General features: G+C 39.2%; 1 protein-coding gene across 2 annotated transcripts in view; it reads left to right on the top strand.

Annotated features, from left to right (window-relative positions):
• gabrb4 (gamma-aminobutyric acid type A receptor subunit beta4) overlaps positions 1 to 21,350 on the top strand; it is a 64,856-nt gene that overhangs the window by 36,205 nt on the left and 7,301 nt on the right. Inside the window, exons 4-9 of one of the 2 annotated variants that reach the window (XM_083564374.1) lie at positions 5,324 to 5,544; positions 12,862 to 12,944; positions 16,778 to 16,915; positions 18,989 to 19,141; positions 19,834 to 20,090; positions 21,083 to 21,172. In XM_083564374.1, the coding sequence (XP_083420500.1) occupies positions 5,324 to 5,544; positions 12,862 to 12,944; positions 16,778 to 16,915; positions 18,989 to 19,141; positions 19,834 to 20,090; positions 21,083 to 21,172 (942 nt within the window). The remainder of the gene's footprint in view (positions 1 to 5,323; positions 5,545 to 12,861; positions 12,945 to 16,777; positions 16,916 to 18,988; positions 19,142 to 19,833; positions 20,091 to 21,082; positions 21,173 to 21,350) is intronic. The other variant, XM_083564375.1, reaches the window with a different exon arrangement.

Genomic DNA, 21,350 nt, shown 5'->3' on the forward strand with positions numbered 1-21,350 from the left:
GTATTCAGTTCCTTAAATTACCTTCATTATTATTATTATTATTATTATTATTATTATTAATAGTTGTTCTGCTTAAACGTCGTACACGTGTGTTAAGATGTTTAGTGTATTAGCAGTAAAACAATACTGTGATTACTGCACTATATGGTTCGACACCATTCCCACGTCCTATTAAATGACATGATAAGGTTTCTACTGTAAGTGAAAGGTCTGTTTTTCACGTGGATGATTGCATCAGCTGGAGAAGAACTGACTCCTGCCTACAACTTCAAGTTTAAACATCATAGTTAACATTTATAAATGGAATAAAAAAAGAGTATGATATGAGTACAGCTGGATGCGGTAGCTAGTGTAGATGCTAGCAGAATCCAAACACTGACAAATGTAACATTAGCAAAACATTTATTTATAACGCACATTTATCTTCTCCTGCTTTCGCTTTTTTTTTTCACCGTTCTCAGTGCGGTTTTCGAAATCTGCAGTTTTCCTGGACGGAGATGAATCCCGTAATTAATCGCACGTTTCCTCGGGTTTGCTGTATAACCCGACTTTGCTACTCTGTGACTCCTCCGTCACACGTTCACTCGCTCTCTATTCACGTGCAAAAGACTTTATTCAAATGAGGCTCTAGGTTTTAATTATCGTTCTGAATATTCATGCTATTTTTTGTAGAGCACTTTAACCAGTGGGCAAAGGACTTTGCAGATAAATAGATTAAACAGAAAAAGATTAGAAATATATATTTAAGCATCAATTATTAGTCCCTATTAATTGATCTATACGTTGATTAGCAAGTCACGTTAGCAAGTAACAAAACCCTGAGATGGTATGAGGTAGAAACCTTTGAGAGGAACCAAACTCAGAAGAGAATGTATCTTCATCCTCAACATCAAATGTCCATTCATTACAGTTCCAGCATTGTTGAGGTGATCATTTGTTTACTGCTGGAGTGTAAAACTGTTTATGGTGATTGTAGACCTAAACTATTGTAGCTGTAACTGTTAATATCGTCATGGTTCTCGAGTTCCACAGTAACCTCATGGATCGTTAGTCTGTCCATGTGGAACCATCCTGAGCTGCACCCAAAACATCAGGATGGAGCAGACAGGTCTGGAGAGCAGAGTAATCAATATTAAAACGTTCAGATAATTTTTCCAGGGTGCAGTCTCGGATTTCCCAAATCTTCTCAAACTTGAGTGAAAGAAGCACTCGGAATAAAGCGACCCCAGTGTAAATATTTCATCCTTTATTTCATGCCATAAATAGATTTTTCTTTATTTAACCGAGAAGTGAAGATCTAGCAGCAATCTGAGGTCCATCACACATCATGCACTTTTGCTTCGTTTGTGTTTTAAGACAGTTAAATGATGATTTTGTTTTTTTTTATATATATAATTTTGTACAACAGTTAATGGAAGAGATGAGAGCCAGTCATGACCCCTGCTGTAGATTTCATCTATTTGTTTTTGTTTTTTTACGCTGGTAACCTGATGAGCAACATGATCCTGTTTGGAGTAAAACTTATTGTACATTAATGCATTACTTTTACTGCATACATTTATTAAATATCTCATTTTCCCCTCATAATGCGCCAGTGCCTTACGGCTTTATTACTTATCAGTGATCAGTAAAGAATTAGAAACATTTTCTTTAAAACAACTTCAAGCATTTTAGTTCAATTGATTTCAGAAATCATTACAAAAATCTTTATCGGTGTAAAAATTGAGAAATTGAACAGTATTTATAATAAACTGATCATTTGTGAATTAAATTAATCAACTCAATAATCATTCATATAAATATATTATTATTGATCATCAAAAAGGACAAACCACTTGTGAGTAAAAAAAAAAAATCTATTTTGAATATATTAATATTCATAACTTTTGGACTTTTAATTAATTTATTTATTAATCCAACGTCCAAAAATGGAATTTGTACCTTTTTTTTTTTGCTCATGTTCCTTTTGGGAATTAAATTTATTTGTGATGTAGAGTTTAATGGTTTATATAAAAGTGGAGATTTGGATCTTTAAAAATGTGCAGTTTATCATAACATATCTCTTTTATTTATTTGTTTGTTTGTTTGTTTGTTTGTTTGTTTATTACCTAATTTACAAGCTTTAACTGTATTAAATCTATGATGGATTTCCTGGAAGTTAAATCTAGAGCAATGATACTTCAGCTACAGAACAGATGTACAGTGATAAAATAATTAATTTGTTTATACTGGTTGAACTGGAATGGGAATGGAACACCAGTGAACTGCTTTATGAACTGAAATCACATCCCATCCTAGCATGAAGAAGGCCCAAGCCTAGGAGTTGCACATTATAATAATATCCTCTGATGGTGCCCCTGTGCACAAAGCCAGTTCCATGAAGATATGGGTTGGAGTGGAAAATCTCTTTCTGTGGAGCACTAAAATCTGTATGACACCTTTGGAATGAATGCTGTGAACGTTGACTGCACCCCAGGCCTCCTCACAGTCTCACCGTCTCACCTCCATCAGTACCTGACTTTATTAACACGCTTCCTTGTGGCTGAATGAATCTCAATCACAAATCTTCATAAAATCTAGTGGAACATCTTCCCAGAAGAGTGGAGGTTATTATAACAGTAAATGGGGACTAAATGTGGAGTTGGACGTTAAAAACAATCGTCTGTATAGTGTATTTTATTAACAGTATCGATATTATAAGATGAAGTGCTGTCAAAAATGTCAAATATCTCTTAATAACGAGGAGGAACAATAATTTAATAATAATTCAACATACAAATATACACAATGATATATATATATATACATACACACCCTAGGGATGTTACATATAGTATTACGATCCCGGTTGCATAGAGACATCAAGGAATTATGGGTTTTTAAGTGCTTCGTATTTGTACTTTTACCAAGTGAAAATCTCATCCTGCAGATTTTTTTTGTTTTGTGAGACTCCAGTTCTGATGTCTGAAGTCCAGTCCTCTGCTCTGAACCAGACACCCTGTGTAACTTCCATTTTGTATTCATAAGCAATGAGTCATTCATGATTGATTTGTTCATTTGAGTCTTGAATATGACTCAGAAGAACGAGTCATTTTAAAGAACGATTCGTTCATTTTCTACTGGACGTGAGCGAAGCATCTGAGAATCTCTGTAGGGTTTGTTTGATGTATTGAGTAGTTTAACTCTCGATTCCTCAAGTCCGAGTCGTTTGTTCTTTTTTACGTGACTCCCATATGCGCCATGCAGTTACATATACTTATAAATATATTTATAAATGATTGGAACTATAGTTAAAGTTAGTGTATGTAGACATGTTGGAGATCTGGTTACTGAAAATTTAATATTGAATTTCTGATCAAAGAAACAAAATAAATTCTTTAAATTTTTTTTTCAAGATTCAAAGAACCGAGTCACTGAAATGATCTTCTTGTCAGCAGTATTCTGTTTTTCTTACAGCACATTTGCATTTGGTTTTAATATCCCAGGAGGAATTCAAACGTTTTGAGTCTAGTTTTTTTTTAACACGCCAACAGATGGCAGCACAAGCCTGCAGACAGAGTCACAGGCGGCACCAACCTTCATAAGTCAACGTGCTAAAAAAGGACATTGTCCTGCATCCATCAGGATCTGTGCAACTGGTGCTATTCTGAACACATGCATTAACACATTTGCTATTCGAAAGGGGACTATTCTGAAGGTGATCGTGTGGAAACGTAGACACATTTAGTACTTTCTTATGAACAGAGCGAGTCTCCAAAACTTTTTGATACCACGTCATACTTGTACATGGTCCTGATACAGTTCACTGAAGCAGAATTTAATCTGAGATGTGGCTCTGGTGTGTTTGATAAGACAAGCCTCATATTTTCAGCACAATTTCATAAAAATATGTTAATTCCGGTTTCGAGTCATGTGTCTGTGTCTTACCCGCTGATCGTACATCTGCGTCGATGGTGTCCATTAACTCTTTAATAAAACGCACTCTAATTAGTACATGAGTAGATTCATTTATTCATCTTCTTTATGCTGGTCAGAGTCACAATGGAACTCTGTGCACAAGACGATGAGCATGTCTCTCTCACACACACACACACACACACACACACACACACACACACACACACACACACACACACATTCCCACTAGGAGGCAATTAAAGGAAGCTCGTCAACCCTTCTGGCATTTGTTTGGGAGATGGAACTTTGCTGGAAAAAACCCATATGGACACGAGAAGACCTTGTAAAACTCGGCACAGAGATTAGCACGAGATCCAGACTGAATCCTGGACCAAATCTTGGACCGAATCTGTGAACGAATGCTGGATTAAATCCTAGACTGATTATTGGACCAAATCTTGGAGCGAATCCTGTACTCCATCCTGGACTCCATCCTGGGCTTAATCCCTGGACAGAATCCTAGTCTCTGGAGCTCTGTGGCATAAACACTGTCTGCTGTGCCATCAAACATCCCACACAAGCACATTCTGGCACAATTAAGTTGAGATGGAAAGTTTCCGTCTCGGCCATGTTCATCTTGTCTCTTCATTAAATCTCTTTCTTTCAGAGTAGAAACAGGAACAATAGGATTGAAAATCTATCATAAGAAGATCGTAAGAAGAAGAAGAACGATGGCGTACCACATTTTCCGGAGCACCCGGTAGTGTCGAATCGCAGATTCCCTTCTCGTTTCTCATTTTCCTCAAACTCGTTCGAAAGTATTGTCTTAATTAGTGTTGATATGAAATAATGAGATCCTCAAGTTCTTGTTTAATTGATTATTTAACTTATTAACCAAAGTCTCAGCGGGACATAACCACGCTCCCGAGCGGAGTCTTATAAACTTTATTAAACGGATTAAAATTACATTTGCATTCGAATGGAACAAATACACCGAGCCAATCTGGAGGCGGAAAGATGAAAAGTCATTACACGTCTCTGTTTTGCTTATATTAAGTTAAATTCATAAACGTACACGCTTAGTGAAGCGAACGCTTGATCAAGAGTTGTACAGGATTGAAATTTAAACATCCCTGTTTTCATTAAAGGCACATTAGAAACAAGTTTGTGATTTATAATCTTTGCATCCTAAGTAGTCAAATAAAACATTTCGGGAGCCTGATTTGATTAATATTAATTAAATGAAATGTTGGCTTTAGCTATTAACTCTGAGCATTCTAATAATCAGATGTTTCAAACCTGGAAACTCTGGTGTACGTTTATCCATGATAAAAGCCTGGATCAATGGTGTGATTTATATTAATTCTTCCCCCTCTCTTTCTCTCTCTTCTTCTCTTTCTCTCTCTTCTTCTCTTTCTCTCTCTAGGACTACACCATCACCATGTATTTCCAGCAGAGCTGGCGGGACAAGCGGCTGGCGTACGCAGAGATGGCGCTTAATCTGACCCTCGACAACCGCGTGGCTGATCAGCTATGGCTACCTGACACCTATTTCCTGAACGACAAGAAGTCCTTCCTGCATGGGGTGACAGTCAAGAACCGCATGATCCGGCTCCACCCTGATGGCACCGTGCTGTATGGACTGAGGTGAGTAACGAAAACTCTGTCCTTCCCAACAAACCATTTCTCTTTCACTTATAGTAATGCGACACGATATTAAAGAAAATGCAGTAGTATTTAATACAGCGAGATGCAGGTCATGCATTTCACCCCCAGGCCTTCAGTGGTGTCCTACCTGAATCAATCCATCACTTGTTCCCATCACTATGATGCCACATCTATAGAAACCATCAATTTCAGAGAGAACCGCAGTAGAACAGAGCTCTGTATTACAGACAGGAATCTCATACAGTGAGAGTGAATGTCATTACTAAAGCAAGAAACTCAATTCAACACGTCTCCTTTCACTGTAGCCACAGCTGCACCGCCGCAGGCATCATCTGTAGCAGAAACATCGATATTCACATTTTTGTGCATTTTTTCAGTGCAATATGAGTTCCCGGAGATGTGAAATCAAAGCAAAATTGCAGAGCCATGAATATGTTTATCTTTAAACATATTCATGTACAATATGCTTTTTTTTGCACCCTGAAGGAAAAAAACACATCCGTTGAACAAACAGATAATACGCAACAATTTCATCAACATTTTCATATGAATCGAATTACAATCGGAACAGGAAACGACTGAGCAGTAAAAAGGTTAATAGCCTTGATCAAGAATTCAGCCATGGCAGGGTTTAGTGGTGCTGGGATTCGATCTCATGACCTTCTGATCAAAAGCTTAAAGCACTGAGCCACAAATTCCCTCAACTGCTGATTCAAACAGTGGATCATTAACTTGCAATATTTCAGTAAACAAGAATTTCAGCGTTTTACAAACCCTTTCACTTGCATCTAAACTTATATATATATAAATATATACACATACATACACTATAGGACCAAAAGTATTGGGACAACTGACATTTCTAGCCATATGTGACTTTACTAACACCCTTATAGCTGAATGAATCTCCACAAATCTTCACAAAATCTAGTGGAACATCTTCCCAGAACAGTGGAGGTTTTTATACAGTAATTGTAAAATGGGATGTTCAGAAAGATTCACATAGCAATCTTATGATCAGGTGTCCACAAACTGTTGGCCATATAGTGTATATATATATATATATATATATATATATATATATATATATATATATATATATATATATATATATATATATATATATATATATAATTTTTTTTTTTTATTTATTTTTTTTTTTCCTGTAAACCGGTACAGTTCTCTCATCCCTCAGTGTTTTTTCAGAACCATCCTGTAAAGGATTGTAATACCTTTTGCTGTAATATACATTTTGTAAATGCAGGTCTTTTTAAAGAGAGCTTGTAGAACTTTTTATAGGCTTTAGAAACTTTTGGTCACGAGCACAGGTTGGCTTTTTGGCACTGCAGTTCATTTCACAGTTACGAGTGGCAGGTTGCCGTGTTTGTGGAAAGCTTTCCATTTTGGGCTGTGTTATTTAGGATCTGTGAGCAGTTCACAGCACAGCTAGGCCTTGTTGAGAAGAAGGTGATAATGGCACTGGGTGGGGAAGCAGAGCGCGAGCGTATGCTTTAGGCTGTCCTTTTGGGTTTTGTCATAAAACCAGAGTTATTGCAGCATTTTAAAAATACATTGTGAAAAGCATCAGCACTAAGAGGAAGAGTGAAATGTTTCACAACGTTAGTGGCTGGAAAACTTAGCTAGTTGAAATGTTAGCTAACTAGCTAGGTCATGTACACAGACAGACAGACAGACAGACAGACAGACAGACAGACAGACAGACAGACAGACAGACAGACAGACAGACAGACAGACAGACAGACAGACAGATAGATAGATAGATAGATAGATAGATAGATAGATAGATAGATAGACAATAGGTAACCAGAAAAATAGCCAGAGAGAGAGAGAGAGAGAGAGAGAGAGAGAGAGAGAGAGAGAGAGAGATCACTTTATTCATTCCAGAGGGAAATTTGCAGCTATATTGCAAAACTTCTAATGTATATATTTATGCAACTTATAATTTGTTCCCTTGTTTCTTTTATTGGTTACATTTACATTATTTTATTTGAGTGTTTATGTAACTATATTACATTTTATTGCTTTGGTCAGAATATTTCTCCATGACAGTCACATTTTTGAAACATTCCTATTCAAACCTAACACTACACCAGCACCGAATCCAGTGTTGTTCCTCTACAGACAAAAAAGACAGAGAGATGACAGAAAAAAGTCCAGAACAGGACGTTAGAGAGAACTCGGCGAAGCATTAACGCTGCCTCGATATCACCCGAGCCAGGAAGCTGAAAGAATCCCACTCAATCGAGCTATCAATAATGAAAGATGACAAACTATTTCCTCTTTCGGTGAGACTGTGGTACAGGTGCCTTCATAAAGGACGGGGAATGAGGCTACAGCTTTATTTTTCTTTCCTTCCACCCAGGTTTAGTAAATGGATCCAAATACAAGAGATGGATAGAAGCAAAAAAAAGGAAAAACGGTTTGCCCTAGCGAAAAGACCTGCATTCCAGATGCAATATATGGAAACGATGTAATATTTATTTAATGCAAATTGAAGCATCTATTAATACATAATGCCAGGCTGGGATTTGTAATCTTATGCGCTATTCTGGGCACAGCTTATAAATGTGCATTTTCAATTAGAGCCTCATTGTTGGAATTTACGAATGCACGATGATTTCCCAAAACATGACCTTCATATCAGATGTGGAATATTTATAGACTGTACCTCTTAAATGGCGGATGTGCTCCTTTGTTTGGATTTTTAAAGAATTGATAGCAGGATTTAAGAGGAGAAAGGAAGCAGAAAAGAAGAGAAAGCAGGCTGTTCATGCCCTAATTACATATAAATATAAAAAAAATTGTAGTCTTTTACTAATGTTGTTTGTTTCTTGGTTACTCGGAGACGAAATGTTTCAGCACCAAAAATAGACACAAGTGGAAATGTTAATTATAGTACGCTGACAGATAAATGCAAAGAAGCTACTGTAATGGCTACATTACTATGTTTCTCCGAAGCTTCATTACCTAATTTAAATCTACAAGTGTGCAAGGCGAGTGTGCTGTTTTTCACACTCATCCTCAGAATCCCACAAGAATTCCCAAATCAGAAAAATAAATAACCAGATTATGTGTTAATATTAATACGTTATACCACAGTCTGTCTGAATAGTGGATTGTGACTGTTTGGAAGTTTAAAGCTTAGGTGTGAATAGTGGATTGTGATTGGCTGGAAGTTCAGGTGTGAATAGTGGATTGTGATTGGCTGGAGGTTCAGGTGTGAATAGTGGATTGTGACTGTTTGGAAGTTTAAAGCTTAGGTGGGAATAGTGGATTGTGATTGGCTGGAAGTTCAGGTGTGAATAGTGGATTGTGATTGGCTGGAAGTTCAGGTGTGAATAGTGGATTGTGATTGGCTGGAGGTTCAGGTGTGAATAGTGGATTGTGATTAGCTGGAGGTTCAGGTGTGAATAGTGGATTGTGATTGGCTGGAAGTTCAGGTGTGAATAGTGGATTGTGATTGGCTGGAAGGTCAGGTGTGAATAGTGGATTGTGATTGGCTGGAAGGTCAGGTGTGAATAGTGGATTGTGATTGGCTGGAGGTTCAGGTGTGAATAGTGGATTGTGATTGGCTGGAGGTTCAGGTGTGAATAGTGGATTGTGATTGGCTGGAAGGTCAGGTGTGAATAGTGGATTGTGATTGGCTGGAGGTTCAGGTGTGAATAGTGGATTGTGATTGGCTGGAGGTTCAGGTGTAGTGGATGTTTCAACACCAAGAGCTAAGACAACACAAAACATCCAGAGCAGGGAGACAGGGGCTGATGAGACTGGGGTCTCCAGCTGTAATATTAATGGACGAACATGATGATATCTCAGAGCAAGTGGAGGAATTAATGGAGTGTTAAATGCTGACTTAATACGTCTCCTGACGGAGCAGGCAGAGGACGGGTTTACCAGTCAAGCTTGTGAACAGAATTAGATGTGGGCATAGAGAAGATTTTTAGTGTTGTTTTCCAATTTATTTCAATTGGATTTTATTTATACTTTTATTTTATTGATATCCACAAGGTGGTATCAGAAAGTTTCGAGACTAAGTGCTATTTACAGACAGCAAATTAGAACAAAGATCAAACGTGAAATTCTGCCACTGAAACGTTTGACACAAGGAACTTATAGAATAGCCTTTATTTGTTACATATACATTACAGCACAGTGAAATTTTGTTCTTCGCATATCCCAGCTTGCTTGGAAGCTGGGGTCAGAGCGCAGGGTCAGCCATGATACGCCGCCCCTGGAGCACAGAGGGTTAAGGGCCTTGCTCAAGGGTCCAAGAGTGGTAGCTTGGCGATACCGGGGCTTAAACCCCCAACTTTCCGATCAGTAATCCAGCGCCTTAACCGCTGGAGCTACCACTCCCCTTTTGGTGCTTTGAGTGGCACACGCGCTTTAAGAGCGGAAGAAAATCACTGGAAGACGGCAAGAGATCAGGAAGACCTTTAACAAGCTCAACCCCGAAAAAAATGTCAAAACCGTTCAGCAACTCCTGCATGATGATCGTCGGTGAATAGTCTACACAATATCACTTCCGCACTACTAGCCAGATTTGGCTCCTGTGGACATCGTCCTCTTCCCGAAGATGAAGATCCAGCTCAGAGGTCACCGTTTTGACACCATTACCGAAATTCAGCACGAATTGCAGAAGGTACATGACACGTTTCGGAAGAACATTGGGAGCTCTGTATTACTGTGTAAGGGGAATATTTTGAAGGTGGATAAATAAAGTACTTTCTTGTAAACAGAGCTCATCTCTAAACTTTTTGATGTCACCTCGTATATAACGTTAAACTACAGACATCCTGACATGCAACTTTAGAATGATCCAATGATCAGGCACAGAAATGAGTTGCATCAGTTACTTAATGCACACCATGTAGGCCAGAATCACAAAAGCATTGTGATAGAGAACATATTTAAATGTTGAAGGGCAAATTAAGTGGCATCTCCAGAACATTCCAGATTTTCTGATCACTGATATAACATCAGCTTATTATTGGAGCACCACTCAGGGCCTGACCCAAAATGACTGGAGGGCTGTTCAGCCGTCTCAGACAGCACGGTCCAAACACAAGCCCCAGAGCCACGATCATTCCACAACTCTCCGATTTCCCTCTGAGGAGCTGCAGACCCACTTCTTCTCTGCTCGCTGGCTTGATTCAAACCTACAAGAAGCTCGAGATAACAGAATCACACAACATGTAATGCTCCAATCCATTTTCAGAAAATACACTATAGGAACCATCCCCAGCCACTCTTATTGCCGGTCCCAAGCCCGGATAAATTGGGGAGGGTTGCGTTAGGAAGGGCATCCAGCGTAAAACATGTGCCAAATCAAACGTGCGGAGGATCCGCTGTGGCGACCCCTAACGGGAGAAGCCGAAAAGAAACTCTACACTATAGACAATATTACACCAGAACAGGAGACCTGAACTTTCCTGCTATATGTGGTTCTTCTCCTAACTGTTACCACAAAACTGGAGGTACACAATTGTATTGGACGTCTTTGTATGCGGTAGCATTGAATTTAGCGCTCACTGGAACTTGGAAACGTGTTTCAGCATGACAAGTGCACAAAGACAGCTCCATGAAGGTCTGCTTTACATGGTTTGGAGTGGAAGATCTCCTGATGTAGAACTCTTGTTCTCAATCCTACTGAACACCTTTGGGATGAATGTGAATGCTGACTGCACCCCAGGCCTTTTCACCTCATCAGTACCTGAGAAAAACAAATGCCCACAAGGACACTCTAAAATGGAGTGGAACATCTTCCCGGAAGAGTGGAGGGAATTCTCAAGGCAAATGGATGCTAAATGCTCAAAAAGCACATACCACACTTATGATCAGGTGTCCAAAAACATTTGGCAATATAATACATTTAGAACACAAAAGGAATTTTTTTTATCCATATATATATATACTTCCTTGATTATTTTTGATCAACAAGACTCCTCGGACACTTGTTTGTTTAGCCTATTAAATTAGCGGCAGGACATTTTAGCCCATCCAGACCCAGATTAAGTCAGCGCTCGGCTAAATTACAATCAATGGGAACCTTTTAGGCCGGGACTAGAGTTCATTTATATCCAGATTGACCCAGACTAATGCATTTCTGCATTTACTAATTCGGTGTTAAGCTACAGATAACGCTGACTGTTCGTTTATTTTTCAGAGAATGGATTACAGTCGTGACAGCGGCGCGTTTGATTATTCGCACTTATTTGCTCGTCCTGACACGTGCGAGCTCACTGTACCTATCCGGCCGTTCTCACGGAAACGTATTTACGCGTGTGACACGGCAAAGAGGAGAGTAGAAACCGAATTACTTTTTTTCCTCCTCTCAAAAAAACAGCAGGAGCTGCCACGATTTAACATCGCCAATGTAATTAGGAAAATGCGCCGCGGCAGTAAATATCTCCGTGAAGCGCCATCGACTCCCACGCAGCTCATTAGCAAAGCGTGACGCCGCCGCTCCGATCCGCCCGGCTCGCTGCACTTCCTCCAGCTGCTCGCTTTTGTGTGCTGCGTGACGTAAAACGCGGAAAAACGTCCGCCTTAAAAATAAAAAAAATAAAAAAAACGTACCGCTTTACTGTTTTTACAGCAGCTCCTGTTCCTGTTTAGCGTTTATTGTGTTTTTCGAAAAAGTACAAATGGTTTTATTGTATTTCCAACCTATATGTCAGTGGTGCATGATCTACCAGAGACTGTATGAGGAGTAACAGAGTGCAGTAGAAGAACTGATGATCACAAAATGTCCTTAACGAAAGAACTAAGCAGCACAAGATGTTACTGCAGAGACAACATGCTGCTAAACAAGCCAGGTTTGCAGTGAACAGGATCCACGCTCCCTCTCTCTCTATCTTTCTCTCTCTATCTTTCTCTCTCTCTCTCTCTCTCTCTCTCTCTCTCTCTCTCTCTCTCTCTCTCTCTCTCTCTCTCTCTCTCTCTCTCTTCTCCTTCTGTTGTTCTCTTCATCTTTTCTCTTGCTTTCCTATCAGACTCCATAGAGCTCTTATCAACTGAGAACCGCTTCCCTTCCCCCTCGCCTTCCCCTCCCTCTTATTCTTTCTCTTGGCTACCAAACATCACTCAGAGATTCAAATGGCACAGTCAAGGCTAAGCTACGATTTCCTGAAGGTTACCAAGGTAACGGTCTCTTTCTCTCTCTCTCTCTCTCTCTCTCTCTCTCTCTCTCTCTCTCTCTTCCTTCCCCCCCTTCACTTTCTCACTCCCACTCCTCCTTGTGCTCCTGCTTCTTTCTTTTTTTTTCCCACCCAGAATAACCACAACGGCTGCATGCATGATGGACCTGAGGAGATACCCCCTGGATGAACAGAACTGTACCCTGGAGATTGAGAGTTGTAAGTGTGCACAAACACACAGGGATGTTCGCACCATCTTGAAAACACATCTTGGACGTGTACACTCACTGCATCATCTTCACTTCATACGAAGCCTGAACATCGACGACAAATCCCCGGGATTCTTTTTTAAAGACTTTGGAATACTTGGTCATTAATAGTGCAGTGGTCTAGGTTAGTTCAGTCCAGAAAGAAGCACTAGTGGTTGAGTAGGTGAATTACAACAACACTGGATGATTTATTTGACCCACAAAACCACGCCCAGAACCTAAAGCAATTAATCATAGTCAATTTTACACCTCATTTGGTTCAACAGGTGCTTTATAGCACTAAAACAGTCCTGTTTTCTGCTCTAATGACCTCTCATGGGTTTTTCAGATGATCACTAAGAGCGTTATCTAGATAGCATCGTTAACTGCATGTCTGTTTGCTAGCATTACCGACACACATTTTATGAGGGTTTGTGACCATTCTTTAAAAAAGCAGGGGTCCCCAAACTTTTTTCTGTGAGGGGCACATCATTTTTCCTTTCTTTAACAGGGGTCGGTCTGTAAGAGAAAAGAGTTAATTATTTTGTAATACACCGTACAGACAAATACAGAGCGTTACTTTTCAACAGATATATCAGCTATTAAAAGATCTATTATTACTATCATTACAATATTGTTTTATATTTATTGCTACTAAAATAAAATAATTTACTTACTTATGCATATGCATGTGTTTGTGGGTGAATCTAACAAATATTTAGGCTCCGTTATTAACTAGAGGTTGACCGATAATGGATTTTAGCGATAGCGATAGCTGGGTCGGATGGTTTTTAAAATGAATGCTAACAAATTTAAATAACAAGTGAAATAATACTGAACTTTATTACAAAAATACAAAAAAACAGTACTGAGTCATGAAAGTGTGCCAAAGAAAATAAGAATATTTTCATGAACAAATAAATATGATATAATTAATTAGCGCTCGCCGTGCAGCGCGCCATCTCACGTGTAAAAACAAACATTTTGAAAGCAAAACTTTATTATCAAATACAGATATGATACGAGTAACATTTTTTTTAAATTACATTTTCAATATATGTCTCTGGCATTGTTCAGAGGGCCGTTCCACATGTGGGTCGGGTTGTAGTTTGGGGACTATGCTATAAAAAATCCTTTACTTTCCAATGAGAAGCCACAATTTAAATAACTGAACACCTTCTACTATCTTTATATCAAGAGCCAGAAGGAAAGTTGCTCATTTCTATGGAAAACATGATCTGTTTCAGCAATTTGGGAATGTTCTTTGAATGTTCTAGTCCTCCATGTTTTGCTGAGATGGGCAGGAATAAACAGGCATCGGAAGCAAGTCTATAAAAATACCTGGATCACAAGGTTTTATTACAAATAGGATTTGTAATAATATAACAATATAAAAAAAAAAAAAACTTTTGCAACATTAAATCCAGCACATATAGATGATCCATATAGTCAGTCGTTTTTGATTCACATTGAAATCATTCCACCTGTAAGCAGGTTGTCGGAACGGGGTCATTTTTTTCATAATCAGTGAAAAAAAAAAATGTTTTCCCAAATCCCCAAATGAGGCCTTTAAATCTTCGCTCTGAGTGCTTCATTTCCTTCTCCAAAAAAACGATGGCAGATGGCAAGTCGCAACTCGTCCACCTCGTCTATTTGATGGCACACCACGGTCCGGAGAGACCTGGTGTCAGCAAGTATGATCATTACGTTCATTTACACTGCTCACAACATAAGTGCAGTGTTGCCTACATAGCCAGTGGTGATAAATGCTTGGAAAGGATTTTTACTCAGGGGCAAAGTGACAGCATGGATATACTAAAGAAATATTGAAAGGGTTTTCAATTGGTATCAATGAAAAATGCTGGACTGATGACCAGAAGGCCTGGAGATGTTCTTTCTTATGATCCCTGCAATGATGAATAAATGTGCATGCTGGCTTCTTAAAAACAAAAATTGGCTAAAATGCTTGATAAAAAAAAAAAAAAAAAAGAATATTGTTACAGCACAGCTCCAGGGTCTCAGATTCGATCCTCTGTGGAGCATTTAGAAAGTTCTTCCTACGTTTGCGCTGGTCTTCCTCAGGGTCCTCCAGTTTCCTGAGTAATCAATTTGGCGGTAATGAAGGAGCAGCTTTCCAAATGGGATTTTCTCAAATACATGTCCTGATGCAATGGCTTACATAATGATTTTTATTATGTTCTACATATTTCCCAGGTTATAATTGGAAAATGATTGGACTGGACTCACTGAGTGTGTGTGTGTGTGTGTGTGTGTGTTTGTGTGTGTGTGTGTGTGTGTGTGTGTGTTTGTGTGTGTGTGTGTGCTCACATTTGGAGGAGTGTTAGTAAAAGAACCCCATTTTTGCTTCAACCTTTGCAGAACTACAAGGAACTCATCCCAACAGTTCTTTGTAGAACCACTCATGAAAATATTTTGAATGACCCCAATTGATTCCTCCAAGAATCTAAACACTTACATTTATCATTTTAAGAATGAATCAGCTCACCCTTTTTACAGTAACCACAATCCAACAATAAAACAATAAAAACAATAAAACCTACATATAATTACAATTTAAAATGAATGGTAGAACGTATTTTCCGGTTGAACAACAAATTTGTTTGTATGTATGAGACTTTATATATGATCAGGATTTGAGATTACTGGGTGTAAAGAACCTTTCCTGCTACAAAGAACCTTTTTGTCTGTTGATGATCTTCATAGAACAATGCACCTGTTATTAAAAAGCTTTATGATGAAGAGTGTTGGACAAAGGGTTCACTCAGGATGAATGAGTGAATGAATACTTGATACTGTAAAAATGATTTCTCACAAACACTTTTTTATTCCTTCGGACACCCGCGAGTCACAATTCCTTAAAAAGAAATTCATTTGCTGCTTGAGAAGGATCTGAGGTCAGGGAAATCATCTGGCCTAGAGACACTCAACCACTGGCATTAAGGCAAAATGATTAAAAAGAGATGAATTGTAATCCGGGCCGGGAAATGATATGACCCCCTGACAGAGCGCTGGAATACTCCGAGGGTGCGAGGCGTAATTAAAATATGATATACAGCTTTAACATCCTTGGAGCCAAGACATATATGGTTTCTGGGAACTCCAAGAGCACATCATAAACACTTATTTAAAATATCCAGGGTCCATGTGGGGCTTTTGTTTTTGGGTTTGTTTCTGTTTGAAATTATATACCACGTCCTTGTTTTAAAAAAAATGAATCTTTTAATTTTTAAGCATTTATATTCTCCATATTGACATGGATTGATGTCAAATGGCAGAAATCAGATCAAGTCACTTCCAATTCTATAATTCTACACTACTATAAATAATCCAAATACACGATACAGACAAAAGTTTGTAGATATCTGACCTTGAACATCCCCACATTTAGTCCCTATTTGCTGTTATAATGAGCTTCACTTCTCTGGGTAGATGTTCCACTAGATGTTGTGGAGATTCATTAACGTACATGTGGGTTAGTAAAGTCAGGTAGTGATGTAGGTGAGAAGGTGAGGAGGTTCCTGGGGTGCAGTCAGCATTCACGTTCATCCCAAAGGTGTTTAATAGGTTTAGAGCTCTATAGCAGGAGATCTTCCACTCCAGCCCATGGAAAGCAGATCTTCATAGAGCTGTCTTTGTGCACAGGAATGTAATGGAACAGGTTTAATTCTCCTAGTTAAAGTGTGCGCCTCCAAAAGTCGGCTGCCTTAATACTTTTGACCGTAGAGTGACTATAACCATATCCATGAGCTTGTCCTGACATCTCCTTCCCTGTATTTCCTGTAGACGGATACACCACAGACGACATCGTGTTCTTCTGGCAAGGAGGCGACAACGCTGTAACCGGAGTGGACAAACTGGAGCTGCCGCAGTTCTCCATCGTGGAGCTGCGTCTTGTGTCCAGAGAAGTGAGGTTCACAACAGGTATGCAACACAATCTTTAGAAAAATCATAATAAATCATTTAAAGGAAGTTTCAGAAGGTAGAAGCAAAACAATTCTAGATTAGTATTTTCAACAGGACAGAACTTCTTCAACAGGGTGGCCAGATTAGACCCAGTGACTCACAGTCTCGTGTGGTGTGGAGTGAAATAATTACCCACATCCATAGAAAAGAACATTGTGACCTGTCAGTTCCCTGGACCGTGGAGTCAGCTGCCTGAATCGAATCGAAGCATCTTAGTATCACTTTATGTTTATTTGGGATGGAACCGAATACGTTATTGAACAAATAGCCGTTCCTACACAAATACAAATCATTACAAGCACAAGGTTTATCAAAGAAATTCATGCCTGATAGTCGTATAATGTAGTGATGTGCATCTCCATAACTGAGGCCGATGCGATTCGCATGTCGATGCCTAGCCAATGACACAATACATTAAAGATACATATGAAGCAGCAACCGGTATGATGTGATCCGATACGATCTCCATTCCATTCAGCGAAACATGATGCAGTGATAAAAATATGATGATGTGCAGTTCAACATGGTGCAGAAACTTTTATTTCTTTAGTTCAGACAGACAGCAAATCATCAATGAAGTTCCTTCTGACTTCTAACTCACGGCCCCTTTCACAAACACGCTTTTGTAGTGCAAAAAAATAAAAGATCACATCACCAAAAAATAAACACCAGACGTTCTTCTCCTGTTGTGTCTGGAGGAAGTTACAGCTCTACCTCTGCCATGTTAATCCGTATTCTATGTGACTCTCAGGACACGCCTCGGCCTCCGTAGTATTGTGACGCGTCATAATCACGTAGCAGCTCGAGGAACAGTTTAGCGAGGAGAAATCGATCTACAGATCAAATATCGGTTACAAATTATTGGTCACTTTCTAAATAATAAAAGTAAAGAACATCTCATGATTCAAAACCACTGTTCTTGATGTATTATCTTCAGACCTTATTTAAAGTTGTAGAACATCATTTATAATCTTAGATTTTACTCCTTAAATATAAATAAATACTTTTTACTGATGCAAATGCATAGAAAAAACATGCGTCTGGCTCACACTTTTTAAAATTAATGCATCACTTCGTTAACTTTATGCCGATGCACCGATGTGAATCGCTTAATCTTACCATCCCTCGTACAAAGGAATGCATTCTTCTGTCCTTCTGACATGTATTCAGTTTTTTTTTTAAATCCCGAGTTCAGTCTTTTGTGTCGCTTTATATATTGTTTATTGTATTTGTGTAGTAAAAGATTCTATTCTTTTAAAATATATTGCTTGTTTCTGCTAGTTAGATTTACTGTTACAGTAGGATACGATCTGAACATAATCACTCAACCATTCAGAAATAGGGGGCGGGGTCATCTTCGACAAGGCCACGCCCATCAGCGCATTTATACGGCAAAGGCAGTGGGTGTGAATTAATCTGTATTGGTTTACAATCACTGTAAAAGCAAACCAACGACAGAACTACATGAAAAGATGTAGCAGTTTTGCTTCTTTACCTCCCTGTACTTGATCTGTTCAGGTGATCGTAATTTTATTTGTAGTTCTGTTTATCTAAATCTTTATAAAAAACGCTTTTAAAATGTATAAATTGTGATTCGAAGGTAATTTATATGCGTTTTTTTTTTTATATATATATATACGTCACATTTGAAGTAGATCAGGACCATCTTGTTTCCTACGGCTCTCTGGACGATTCAATGGATATTCTCCTTTTTTTTCTCAGATTCCCCCTAAAAAAAAAAAAAAGAAAGAAAAAAAGCACTGCGGTTTTATCTGACAATTCTCCCAGGGACACCGGAGCTGCCTGCTGAGAGGAGGCTTAGAGAAAAATCTGCCACGCTGGCAATTTCCAGGCATGTTTAACTGGAATCAAATCTGTCCCTAGAAAGGAGTACATTGTGTAGGAGAGAAATGAAACGTCCCGTACGAGCAGGAGAAATAGCCATCCGTTGTGTCAAAGTACGCTTTTTTTTTTAAAAGAAAAAAAAAACCTTCCTTGTTAATGTCTTATCTGCATTTTTTTTGCATCCAGGCTCGTACCCCCGGCTGTCTCTGAGTTTCCGCATCAAGAGGAATATAGGCTACTTCATCCTGCAGACCTACATGCCCTCGATCCTGATCACCATCCTCTCCTGGGTGTCCTTTTGGATCAACTATGACGCCTCTGCTGCTAGGGTAGCGCTCGGTAAGGTCTCTGGGGTTGTGGAAAAGCTTCGGAGTTGAAATAAATGATCAGTTTAACATCTACTCCTCCTGTTATGCAGCAAAAGTCATGTACACATGATTGGTTCTCATGAGATCCATCTAGTTCCATTCAAAGCTGCTTGGTCTTTCAAGTTTAGGAGGTGCCCTTCAGGAGGTCCCATTTGTATGTATGCAAGGATGGATGCACATTGGAGGGATTTTGCTTTTGATTGGACATCAGGCCAGTGGAGCTCAAACGCCCTGAAATCAGCTGCATTCCAGAGCTGGTAGAGTTTCTTAAAGAGTCTCAGATCTCAGAACCAAGTAGATTCCTCCAGATCTCAGGGCTCATCACACCCCATCCACCATTCCAGACAAGAACATGGGCCAAGCAGGACTCTAATAAAGAGAAGAAGAAAGAGGGAGGGGGAAAAAATGATCATTACACCCCACTTAAAGGAAACATGGAGTCTACGGAAGGTCAAAGATGTTCACTCATGATCACATAGAAAAAAATTGAGGTTCCAAAAAAAAGTGTAGCGATGTTAAACCAGCACCGAATGCATGTATGAGGTCACTTTACTTAGATTCCATCCTGAGTCTTTGTGCATGTTCTCCAAAATGATTTCTCGATTTTTTTATTAAGTTCCATGTCCCCGTCTCTGGTTGAAAGAATAACTTGCTTTCTTGCAGGGGTCACTACGGTACTCACTATGACGACCATTAACACCCACCTGCGGGAGACCCTCCCAAAGATCCCCTACGTGAAAGCCATCGACGTCTACCTCATGGGCTGCTTTGTTTTCGTGTTCCTGGCCCTTCTCGAATATGCCTTCGTCAACTACGTGTTTTTCGGACGAGGACCCCAGCAGCAAAAGAAAATCAACGAGCGCCTCAACAAAGCTAACAACGAACGCCCACGCTACGAGGACAAACGTCTGCGAGAACAGGTTGACCCGACTGTCTCTCACTGTCACAGTGTTTAGATACACACACCACAATTCAGGCCCCCAGTGGCCATTTCTTTAATCACTTCTTACTATAGAGGCTCATCATAAATATATAAATTTTTGGTCAAAAGTATTTGGACACCTGACCTTTTCAGCCGTATGTGCTTCTTCCCCAAACTGTTACACAACCTCACACAATTGTATCGGACATCTTTGAATGCTGGAGCTTTACATTTCTCCGTACACTTCCCTTCACTGGGAGACCCAAAACTGTTCCAGCATGACATGAAGATCTGCTTTCCATGGGTTGGATGGACTGGAAGATCTCCTGCTAAAGAGCTCCAACCCTATTGAACACTTTTGGGATGAATGTAAACGCTGACTGCACCCCAGGAACCTCCTCACCTTCTCACCTGACTTTACTAACACACTTGTGGCTAAATTAATATTCAGTAATCTCCACAAAATCTAGTGGAACATCTTCCTAGGAGAGTGGAACTCATTATAAGAGGAAAAAGAGACTGAATGTGAAATGAGATGCTCCAAAAAAGTACATACGAATTGTATGGTCGGGTGTCCACAAACTTTTGTCCATATCGTGTATAAGACTATTGCATTTATTATTCATTATTCATGTTGGATATTACAGTAATAATCCCATAATGTCATGCTATTAATTCATGTCTAAAATCTGCTGATCTAGCTGCTTCATTCTTACCAATCTATCAGGTTTCATTTGTAGCTTAGGAATCGATCAGATGTGTACCATGCGTGAAGTGTGGTATAATATTCCTTTTAAAATTCCCACATTTTTGGAGGAACATTTTTTAGAGCCGATAATCTTCACGAAAGACAATGTTCTATGTTGTTTATGCAGAGTTTCTTTCCTGACCATCATGTTGATGCATTGTGTTGAGAGGATTTCAAAAAACTGTTTATGCATTGTGAACGTTTTTTTAATGTTCTCTTCATCTCTTCTTTCGCGTCGCAAGGACTCCATTTCAGCGCCGTTTCAAACCAACACCCTCAGGTCATACACACAGCGAAGAAATTTGTATCTCGAAGAACAAAGAAAAGTTGGGGTACATATAAACTTAGAACCTCATTCTAGCTGTAGCGAGCCTGCAGATGTACTGTAGGTACCATGCATGATGCAATGCCGTTTAATATTTTATACCATCTTGTCAGCCATTACATTCTGTTCTCTAATTCTTCCTGAGTACACTCTTAAAAATAAAGACGTGTTCGTAGCAATGTTAT

Source organism: Silurus aristotelis, assembly GCF_946808225.1.
Source record: "Silurus aristotelis genome assembly, chromosome: 16".
NCBI classification, from domain to species: domain Eukaryota; kingdom Metazoa; phylum Chordata; class Actinopteri; order Siluriformes; family Siluridae; genus Silurus; species Silurus aristotelis.